The 10,405-nt window shown below is 67.4% G+C and overlaps 2 protein-coding genes across 6 annotated transcripts in view; both read left to right on the top strand.

Moving 5' to 3' along the window:
• Nucleotides 1–1,197, top strand: part of ACSF3 (acyl-CoA synthetase family member 3) — a 52,206-nt gene extending 51,009 nt beyond the window's left edge. For all 5 annotated transcript variants that reach the window (XM_069026610.1, XM_069026612.1, XM_069026611.1 and 2 more), the window contains one exon: nucleotides 2–1,197. In XM_069026610.1, coding sequence (XP_068882711.1) covers nucleotides 2–119 — 118 coding nt within the window. In that variant the 3' untranslated portion in view covers nucleotides 120–1,197. The remainder of the gene's footprint in view (nucleotide 1) is intronic.
• Nucleotides 1,198–4,696: 3,499 nt separating this feature from the next.
• On the top strand, nucleotides 4,697–10,338 carry CDH15 (cadherin 15). The gene is made up of 14 exons (XM_069027218.1): nucleotides 4,697–4,776; nucleotides 6,376–6,519; nucleotides 6,654–6,809; nucleotides 6,888–7,032; nucleotides 7,113–7,273; nucleotides 7,473–7,601; nucleotides 7,707–7,892; nucleotides 7,960–8,213; nucleotides 8,299–8,441; nucleotides 8,509–8,745; nucleotides 8,812–9,051; nucleotides 9,417–9,553; nucleotides 9,634–9,789; nucleotides 9,867–10,338. Exons 1-14 carry the CDS (start codon nucleotides 4,726–4,728, stop codon nucleotides 10,062–10,064), a joined length of 2,337 nt encoding a protein of 778 aa, XP_068883319.1. The 5' UTR covers nucleotides 4,697–4,725; the 3' UTR covers nucleotides 10,065–10,338.
• The last annotated feature ends 67 nt before the right edge of the window (nucleotides 10,339–10,405 follow it).

Here is a 10,405-nt window from a genome sequence, read left to right as displayed (position 1 = left end):
GGGACACCATGGCTCCCTACACCATCCCCACGGAGCTGATCGTGGTGGAGGAGATCCCGCGCAACCAGATGGGCAAAGTCAACAAGAAGGAGCTTCTGAAGCGCTTCTACCCAGCCTAGTGCCCACCCGGGGGGGCTTGGCCCTGATCCACGGCCGTTCTGCCCCTGAGGAAGAGCCACAGGGATTCTCCCTGGCAGGTCTGGGCTCGCTGCAGCCTAGTTCATGATTATTGTCTGATAAAAGTAGGATTTTTCCTGCCTGGCTGAGCCAGAGCTGCAGAGTTAGGGTTTCCTTATGTTGGGAGCCATTTGTAGGAATCACAGAATCCTGGAGTGGTTTGGGTTGGAAGTGACCTTAAAGCTCATCCAGTTCCACCCCCTGCCATGGGCAGGGACACCTCCCACTGTCCCAGGCTGCTCCAAGCCCCGTCCAACCTTGCCTTGGACACTGCCAGGGATCCAGGGACAGCCACAGCTTCTCTGGGCACTCTGTGCCAGGGCATCCTCACCATCCCAGGGAATGATTTCCCAGCAGAAATAGAGAATAAATCAAAATTGCACATAAATACTGACTCTGTTATCCAGTGCATCCTCCACATACAGGTTATCCCAGCACACTATTGGTTAATCCCACCTCTACACATGGAATTCTGTCCCCGTTTGACTCCACCTGCCATCCCCAGGGGGTCGATAAAGCCAGTGGGGGACAGCAGAACTGTCCTGTGGGTTCCCAACCAGTGAATCCAGTGCTGAGGGGGTGACAGGGCGCTCCAGCTTTTCCCAGCAGCTGATGGGGCTCTGGAAGCACCAGGAAGAACAAGGAGCAGGAGGTCAGGGTCACTAGAGCCCCAGAAATCTGGGAGGACATGTAGAGAACATGGAGGGGACCGTGGCAGGCACATGGTGCTGGGCAGAGCGGGCTGGGATGGGAGTGGGGCTGGGAAAAAGGGGAAGGGGGTATGGATGGCAACAGGCTTTTTCCACCCCACCCCACCCCACCTGCAGAAGGGTCTGGTCACACGCCTGCTCTGTCCATCCCACCACCCTGCCCACAGCACCTCCTGGATTTCCGTACTTCAGGCTCAAGAGGAATTGCGATGGGAACACGAGGGACACCCAGAGCTCGCCAGCCGCCTCTCCCTGTCCCACAGCCCAGGCACAGGGACACACGTGTGGAGCCGAGCACCAGCGGGAGGGCCCGAGCGGATCCTTTGTTAAAACATCAACGATGCAGTAAATTTTTTAACTTACCAAATAGATCAATATCAAATTATCATGTCTCGCATTCATAACTCTTAAGCAAGCAACAATGGAGAGAGACAAGGTCACTGGAGAATAAATAGCAGCGAAAGCTCTTAATGATCTATCATTCTCGACAACCCTGGGCACCCCGCACCAGCCCGGTGACAAGATCATTAATAAAACTCTGCAGGAACGCTATCGATTGCTTTGATGGATGATCACAGGTAGCAAATACTGTAAAACACCTGGTTGTCACACACAAAATGAGTAGTTTGACTCACACCTCGCGCAGGGACCTGCCTGGGGCTCTGCCGCATTTGCTCCTTGGGGATTCCCGCAGGGAGGGTGGTCAAGGTGGCCCACAGTTTGGGGCTGCCATCCATGCTGGAGCCCCATGCTTCCACCTCCACTCTCACACCACTCCTCACCCCTATAGGTGGGACCCGTTAATTAAAAGCCTCGTTAAAGCACCTAGGCACAGTGCCCTGGTTGGGAGCTGAGCTGGATGGAGATGGGGTGACCCAGTGCCACTGGATGAACCTGGAGACCTCCAGGAACACCGGCACAGCCAGGACCCCTGGGATGGATGGGGGTCCCGAGGCCGTGGGCTCTGGCCCCCCACGCTGCATCCCTCGGGGTGCAGGGGGGGCTCTGTGTGTCCCCCCAGCTCCGGGCACTTCGCTTGCGAGCCACGTCGGCATTGACGGTCGGATCATGTGTACACAACCATTCAATTACCCCGTAATGGCTGCAGGCGATTAAGCCATCAATCTCCTTCATTAGGGCCTGCCAGGCCCGGCCCAGCAGCACCCAATAAAACCGTTAAAACAACAACCACAGCCCAAAGCAGCGGCTTTAATGCACTGACCCCAACCTCAGCCCGTGGCAGCGCTGGGGGTGTTCCCCGCCCTGGGGCAGCCGGGGACCCACTCACCCCGAGGGGGTATTGCCCTGCTGGGGTGTCCCCGGGGAGCTGGGGGCTGCCCACCCCTCTGTGCCCCCCGGCTCGGCACGCCAGGACCTGCTCCAGCATTTTATAGCTGACATTATCTTTTATTGCCATATAAAATCCAAGCTCCGGTGGCTTTATGGGGCTGCGCCGGTGTGTGGCACCTCTGCACTCCCAGCTGCTCCCTCTGCCCTTCTGGGCGCTGCCCTGACCCCTCCAGTCCCTGCACTGGAGTCACAGCTGGTCCCACTGCCCCACACGTGAGGGACACGACTGGTGCCACACTGGGGTCATGGCGGGTCCAGCTGCCCCCCACATTAGAGACGTGACTGGTCCCAACACACACGGTGGGGTACAACAGCCCCAACACCCGTGACACTTGCGCCGCTGGGCAGCTCAGAGGGTGTCAGCCGGGAGGGGAGAACCCTCCAAAATAGGGTGACCCGGCGCCCAGAGCGGCAAGGGAAGTTTTAGTCCTGGGCTGGTCCTGCTTGGACCCAGCATTTGTGGGACCTCAAATCCCTGCACCCCAGCGGGAGCCCCGGTTTGCAGGGGCAGAGGGGCGAGGGTGTCAGCGCAGGGACAGCGGGGGGGCCCGGGGTCCCTGTCGTGCTGCAGCCGTGGCCGTGCCAGGGGCAGCCCCGTCCCCACGAGCGGGGCTGGCGCCTTGTCAGAGCCTGTCACGTCTGCCCCCCCCGCGCCGCGGTGCCGGTGGCAGGGAACATCTGCTCGGCCGCCCCGCTGCCAAGGCGCGTCAGGGTCAGGGGCAGCCGCCGGGACCCCCGGCCAGCGCCGCCGGGGCGGCTCCTCGCCGTGACACTGATGCGGGGTGACGGGGCAGCGGGGCGGACGGATGGGATCGGACAGACAGACGGGCAAGTGAGCGCCGCTGCCCCCGCCAAGGCCCGGCCACGCCGCGGGTCACCGGTGCCCGCCGCTCACCTGCTCATGACACGTCCCTGGGGACACCGGCAGCCCTGCCACCACCGCTCAGCTCCTGGGTATGGACAGGACACAGCCTGCACCCCTCCTCCTGTATCCCTTTTCCCACGCCTTGTTCCCCATCCCCGTGCTGATGACCCGCACCGGGAGGGCACCGAGGGCATTTATTGCCAAGGAAGGGACAATGCTGGGCGGGGGTCCCCACAGCTGCCGAGCAAGGACGAGCTGATGCCACCAGTGACACCGACACATTGCACACTTCCTTGCCAGGCCCAGGACTCGGTTTTCCGGGAGGGCAAGAACCCCTCGACCCCTTCGCCCTGCCCGAAGGCTCGCGGCTCTCCGTCCCTTCTGCACCGGGACCCCGCGCCGGCGGGCGGGGAGCGCTCCCCGGTGCGGCACCCCCGGCTGCGAGCGGCACCGGGGCCGGTGGCCGGGACGATGCTGCCACCTGGTGCCACGACACGGCGGCGGCCGGGACCGGCACCGAGGGTCAGGGGAAACACCGGGACCGGCAACGGGGTCGGGGAAAACACCGGGACCGGCAGCGGGGTCGGGGGAAACACCGAGACCGGCAGCGGGGGTCGAGGACAGCACTGGGACTGGCCGCGGGGGTCGGAGGAAGCACCGGGACCGGACCCGAGGATCGCGGGCTGCACCGGGACCGGGGGTCGGGGGACAGCGCCGGGACAGACAGCGGGGGCCGGCAGCCTTGTCGGGACTCCCGGAGCAGCCCCCGCCCTCTCCGCCCGGGGGAACCCGCCGGGACCAGGATACCGCGGGACGCAGCCGTCCCTCTCCCGACTCCGCGCTGGGACCGGCCCCGACGCCAACACCGATGGCAACGGCACCGGGAACGGCCGGGAACAGACGGGCGGGCTCACCCCGACGCGGGGCGCGGCCGAGCGGGGCGCGAAGAACTGTTCCCGGTCCCTCTCCCTGTCCTGATCCCAGTCCAGGTCCAGGCTCCTGTCCCGCTGTCGGTGTTGGAGCCTGTCCCTGTCTCGTGCTGGCGCCGGTGCCTGTCCCTGTCCCTGTGCCTGCCCCTCTCCATGTCCCTGTCCAGATGCCGGTCCTTTCTCCCTGTCCCGGTGCCGGTGCCGGTGCCAGTCGTTGTTCCGCTGCCGGTGTCAATCCCGGTCCCTGTCCCTGTCCTTGTCCTTGTCTCGGTCCCTGTCCCTGTCCCTGTCCCTGTGCCGGTGCCGAAGCCGGTCCTTGTCCCGGCGCCGGAGCAGCCGGGGGGGCAGCGGGCCCGGGTCTCCCCCTCCCGCCCTCCCCGTCGCGGCATCCTCGGAGCGCGCCCGGCGGCAGCTGCCGCGTTCCGCCCGCCCTGCCCGGGGCTGCGCACCCCCGGCCCCGGCCCGGGCAGCAGGGACCCCCCCGCGCCCCCCTGCATCCCTCCACGCCCCCCGCATCTCCCCCATCGGGCCCCCGCCGCGCCGGGCCGGGCAGGGGGTGCGGGCTGAGGGCCGGGGGCGGCGGGGCCAGCTGCCCGCGGGGGGGTCCGGTGCCCGCAGCACTTGTGCTGTCACTCAGCCAGGCCCGCCGCTATTTTAGCTCGGGGCCGGCGGCCGGGCTGTGCCCCGCTCCGCCATGGGCCCCCCGCTCCTCCTCGCCTGCCTGCTCGCCCCGCTCTGCGCTCGGGTAAGGGGTGCGGGGACCCCCGGGCGGTGGGGACGGGGTGGGATGGGGACCCCCAGCTCTGTGCCCCAGGAGGGCTGGCTGGGATGGGGAGCCTGGACGCTGAGCCAGGAGGCGGCCGGACCCCAAACCTCGTGGAAGCTCGTCCTTGGGGGCGGCGGGGATGGGGCTGGGGGTGATGGGGGCTCGGAGCCCCCCTTGAGGCATTTCTCACCCCACAGATGGCGGTGGCAGGGGGGGGCCTGCGGCTCCGGCACATTGCCTGCGCCTGTGACTGGGATGGACTGAGATGGAATTTGGGGGAGGGTTAGGCACTTAAAGACAACCTGCTCCCCTTTTTTCCACTCCCCAAGTGTGGTCCCAGACCTCCCTGCACCCTCTGCCCACTCGTGCCCCCCCAGAGCCCCTCATCCTGGTCTCAGGCCGGAGCCACATGGGGCCATTGGGATTCTGGCCTGGCCCCTGCGCTCGGCTGCTTCAGGGCAGGGGAAGGAGCGGGGATCTGCAGGGCAGCCCCCACAGGAACAGGGTCCCCAGCGTCCCTCCCTCACATCCCGATCCCCCCCAGTTCCAGCGGCCCCCAGGGACGGGCGGGGGGTTTCTCCTGCTGGAGGAGAGCGCAGAGAAAGAACTGGAGGCCACAGCGCGGCGCCCGAGCCTGAACCAGCCCCTTGTCCTGCCCATCCCATGGGGCTGGTACACAGCCCCCAACCCCCTTTCCCACACCTCCCTCCCCAGAGACCTCCGGCACAGCCAGCCCTGCTGCCTCGTTCCCCCGTCCCCCATCAGGGCGCACAAGCGGCCCCCGGGGCTCCAGGGACTCCCCAGCAGCCAGCGGTGCAGGCACAGCTGGGCACAGATGTGGGTGCAAGGCTGGTGCTGCCCAGATGTGCTCCCTCCTCGGGGAGGAACAGCGCCTGTCCCCGGGGCCCAGGACGAGGGTGGCACGGAACCGGGGGCTCGGCGGCTGCATCCACAGCTCCCACGCTCCCCATGGCTCCGGACCCCCCACAATCGTCCCAATTCCCTGACCTTGGTCCCGCACAGCCCCATAACCCATCCTTGCCCCCACCGCTCCCTGACCCCCCTGCAGCCCGCCAGGACTCCTGTTCCCCTTGTTTCCATCCCAAATCTCCTCCTCACAGCCCCCAGCTCCACCCCAGGCACCCAACTCCCTCGGCCTCCCCCCAGCACCCCAGAACTGATCCCTGACACCTCACCCTCCCTGCCACATCCGTGTGGTGACAGTGACGTGTGGGGGAGGCCACGGTAGGTGCTGCCTGCCCAAGCTACCCCCCCTGCAGGGGTCCCGTGGGGCACAACCCATGCCCAGGGCACCACTGGGGTCACCTGTGGGGCACCCCTTCCTGGTGAGCCCAGCAGGACACCCATCACCATCACACCGGGATGGCAGGGGACTGCTGACACGCAGCTCCTGGGGAAGCGGGGTGGCCTCTGCATTCCCCCAGATCCAATCCCAACCCCATCAGGGGCACCCAGCACTGTGCACACCCAGCTCAGGTGCAGCTCCCTGCCCACTGCCCTGGCATTCCACCCCACTCCGGAGTTTTGGGGTCACTGGCAGCACCGTGTCCCCCGCAGGGTGCCAGCCCAGCCCAGCCAGGCGCTGCAGCCCCGCAGGCCTGGCGGCAGCAGGAGGCTCCTCGGCGGGTGAAGAGGGCCTGGGTGATCCCCCCCATCAGTGTCTCGGAGAACCACAAGCGCATCCCCCACCTCCTGGTGCAGGTAGGAGAGAGCCCCCCACCCTCTCTGCCAGCTTGCAGAGTGGGGACATCCTGGGCAGGGAGATTACACAGGGGCACTCCCAGAGGGGGACAGACCCCAGCTTGGGACCCCCAGCCCTGATTTTCCTGGGGCAGATCAAGTCAGACAAGCAGCAGCCCGGGGGGGTGATCTACAGCATCAAAGGGCCGGGGGTGGATGAGGAGCCCCTGGGCATCTTCTCCATCGACAAGTTCAGCGGGAAGGTTTTCCTCAACGCCATGCTGGACCGGGAGGAGAATGACCGTTACCGGGTAAGGATGTTCCTGGGTGCCCACAGCCCCTCCCTGGGCCCCCAGCCAGATCCCGACCCCCCCACTCTGCACCCACAGCTGAGAGCCTTTGCGCTGGACCTGGGCGGTGTCACCCTGGAGGACCCCACGGACCTGGAGATCATCGTGGTGGACCAGAACGACAACCGGCCGCTCTTCCGGCAGGACGTCTTCACCGGGCGTGTGGTGGAGGGGGCTGAGCCAGGTGGGTCCAGCCGGGGGGCTGGGCTGGGGGGCTGAGCCAGCCCCTGTGCCAGCACCCACTGGGCGCTCCTGCGGCCACAGGGACCTGTGTGATGACCGTGGATGCCACCGATGCCGACGACCCCGACACGGATAACGCGGCACTGCGCTATTCCATCCTGGAGCAGGGCGCTGCCGCAATGTTCAGCATCAATGCCACCACTGGGGAGATCTGCACTGCACGGCCTGGCCTCGACCGGGAGGTAGCGGGATGGGGTCACCTGGGTGGGACTGGGGGGCACTGGGACTCGGGGCAGTCACGGACACCCCACATGGTGAAACCACATCTCCATCCATGAGCAGACCCAGGTGTGGGGACAAGGTGGGTGGGCAGCAGCTGGGGGATCTCTGTGCTCCCTGGGGGCTGGAAGGACTCAGCTCTGGCCCCCTCATTCCCCACAGACCATGGGGGTGTACAACCTGACAGTGCAGGCGGCTGACATGTCCGGGGACGGGCTCACCACCACGGCCATGGCCGTCATCTACTTGGAGGACATCAACGACAACCCTCCCGAGTTCACCAAGGAGGAGGTAGTGGCCGGGTGGGGTATGGGGTCAGCGGGGTGGGAGCTGGCCCCCCGGGGAACTGCAGCATCCCAAAGGGGCAGAGTCCAGCCCCACACCGCTCTCCCCCAGTTTTCCATGGAGGTGGAGGAGCAGGCGGCCGGCGTGGACGTGGGCAAGGTTTTTGTGCATGACAAGGACCTGGCGGGCTCCCCCAGCTGGTTGGCCAAATTCACCATCCTGGAGGGCGACCCCGAGGGCGTCTTCGCCATCCGCACCGACCCCCACACCAACGACGGCGTGCTCTCCGTGGTCAAGGTGGGCACGGGGCAGCCGGAGACACCGGGGGTCTCATGGCTCGGCTGACCCGTGGCCCCTCTCGCAGCCGCTGGACCACGAGGTGCGAGACCGCTTCGAGCTGACGGTGTCGGTGCAGAACGAGCGGCCGCTGGAGCCCTCGGCCCCCGCCAGCCCCCGGGCGCTGGCCACGGTGCGGGTGCGGGTGCGGGACGTCAACGAGGCGCCCGTGTTCCGCGAGAACCCGCGGCGGATCAGCGTCCTGGAGGGGACCCCCCCGGGCACCGCCATCACCACCTACACCGCCAGCGACCCCGACACCCACCAGATCCAGACACTCTCGTGAGTCCCGCTCCCCTCCCATCGCCCCCGGCACCCGCTGGGGGAGGAATTCGGGGCGATGTCTCACGCACCCCCTCGCCCACAGCTACGCGCTGCTCTACGACCCCGCGGACTGGCTGCAGCTGGACCCTCACGCCGGCACCGTCCGCACCAAGCGGGAGCTGCTGCACCCGTCCGCCTTCCTGCAGGGCGGCTGGTACATCGCGCTGGTGCTGGCCCGCGATGACGGTGAGCAGCCGCCCCCGCTGCCCCCTCGCTCCCGCTGCCCCCACTGACCCCTGTGCTCTGTCCCCAGCCGAGCCTCCGCTCTCGGCCACCGGCACCCTCTCCATCGAGATCGTGGAGGTGAACGACCACGCACCGCAGCTGCAGCCGCCGGCCGGGGTGCTCTGCGGGCGGCCGGGACGGGGCGGGACCCTGCTCCTGGGGGCCACCGACGATGACCGCCCCCCCCACGGAGCCCCCTTCCACTTCCAGCTCAGCCCTCAGCACCCCCAGCTCGCCCGCAACTGGAGCATCGCCCGCTTTAATGGTGAGGGTCAGCCGGGGTGGGGGGATGCTGCATAGAGGGTCCGGCTCACCCCCTGCCCCCCCGCAGTGACCCACGCCGTGCTGGCCGTGCTGGCGGAGCTGCCCGAGGGGCCCTACTCGCTTCCGCTGCTGCTCCGGGACTCGGGGACCCCCCCGCGGGAGCAGCAGCAGCTGCTGAACGTCTCGGTGTGCCACTGCGGCCGGGACGGCACCTGCCTGGACGGGGTCCTGGCCGCGGCCACAGCCGGGGCCGGCATTACCCTCGGGGCCCTCATGATCATCCTGGGCAGCACCATCCTCCTCCTCGGTGAGTGACACCCCCACAAGCCTCACCCCACACCTCCATCTCCCCCCTGGCACCCCAGCCCTGTGCTGGTCCTGGCGATCCCTCCCGAATGCCACCAGCACATTCTGTCACTTTGTCCCCCATCCATCACCCCATCCTGGTCCTGGCCATCCCATCCGACCCCTACCCATGGCCCTCAACACCTCCCCCCTACCCAGCAATCCCTTCCGACCGCTCTCAAGACCCCCTTAACCATTTCCCTCATTGCCCATCCCACCCCAATCCCTACCTCCGTCCCTATCCCTCCTCCCAGCCCAACTCATCCCACCCCAGCCATCGCCCCGTGCCCCCCGTGCCTCCCCACGCCCACACGCGTGTCCCCGCAGTGCTGGCGGGTCTGGGCGCTGCGCGGGTGCGCGGCCGCCGCCGGGCCCTGCGCAAGGGGCTGCTGCAGCGCTCGCGGGACGACATGCGCGACAACATCCTCAACTACGACGAGCAGGGCGGGGGCGAGGAGGACCAGGTAAGCAGGAGCCCTGGCAGGGGTGTCCCGGGGGTCCGCAGCTCAGCCCTGCACATCTAAACCCCGTCCCGGCCCCGCAGGACGCCTACGACATCAACCAGCTCCGGCACCCCGAGCTCTTCTCCCCCCGGACCAAGCCCCCCCTGCGCAGGGACGCCCCGCTCCGCTCCGGGACCCCCCTGGCCCCCCGCAAGCTGCCCAGCAGCCCCTCCGACATCGAGGACTTCATCAATGAGGTGGGTCAGAGCCCGGCACCCTCGGCCGCAGTCCCCCCACGGCCGGCGGGGCTGACGGTGCCCCCCTGTCCCCGCAGGGGCTGGAGGCGGCTGACAGTGACCCCAGCGTGCCCCCCTATGACACGGCCCTCATCTACGACTACGAGGGCTCGGGCTCGGTCGCCAGCCCGCTCAGCTCCATCGTGTCCAGCCTGACGGACGAGGACCAGGACTACGACTACCTGAGCGAGTGGGGGCCGCGCTTCCGCCGCCTGGCCGACCTCTACGGGCACTAGCAGGGATGGGGGCAGGAGGGGACACCCCACTGCCCACGGAGGGGCTGGGGCAGGGACGGGCAGAGGGAGCTCACACACACACACACACACACACACAGAGGAGATGTCCAGCTGCAGCGGCTTCACAGATGGACACGCACAGGACGCCCGGCTGGAGCGGCTTTGCACACGCGTGTGCAACGAGAGGCCTCCGTGCAGGGGGTGCACAGCCACACAGAGAGCCCAGCCCAGCAAACCTGCGGGGGACGCCCGGGTGAGCCCCACAGAGCTGAGGAGGGGGCGAGGAGACCCCTGGTGACCCCCATAATAAAGAGCAGGGGGTTGGTGGCAGGGGCGTGTGA

The sequence above is a fragment of the Aphelocoma coerulescens genome, chromosome 11, assembly GCF_041296385.1.
Source record: "Aphelocoma coerulescens isolate FSJ_1873_10779 chromosome 11, UR_Acoe_1.0, whole genome shotgun sequence".
NCBI classification, from domain to species: Eukaryota; Metazoa; Chordata; class Aves; order Passeriformes; family Corvidae; genus Aphelocoma; species Aphelocoma coerulescens.
The sequence above is the reverse complement of the archived record's forward strand: the minus strand, read 5'-3'. Positions and strand labels throughout refer to the sequence as shown.

Coding starts and splice junctions, on each gene's coding strand:
- CDH15 (XM_069027218.1), top strand. CDS start 4,726: ATGGGCCCCCCGCTCCTCCTCGCCTGCCTGCTCGCCCCGCTCTGCGCT. Junction 7,893..7,959: donor GCGTGCTCTCCGTGGTCAAG/GTGGGCACGGGG, acceptor CCCCTCTCGCAG/CCGCTGGACCACGAGGTGCG. Junction 9,554..9,633: donor GCGGGGGCGAGGAGGACCAG/GTAAGCAGGAGC, acceptor CCGGCCCCGCAG/GACGCCTACGACATCAACCA.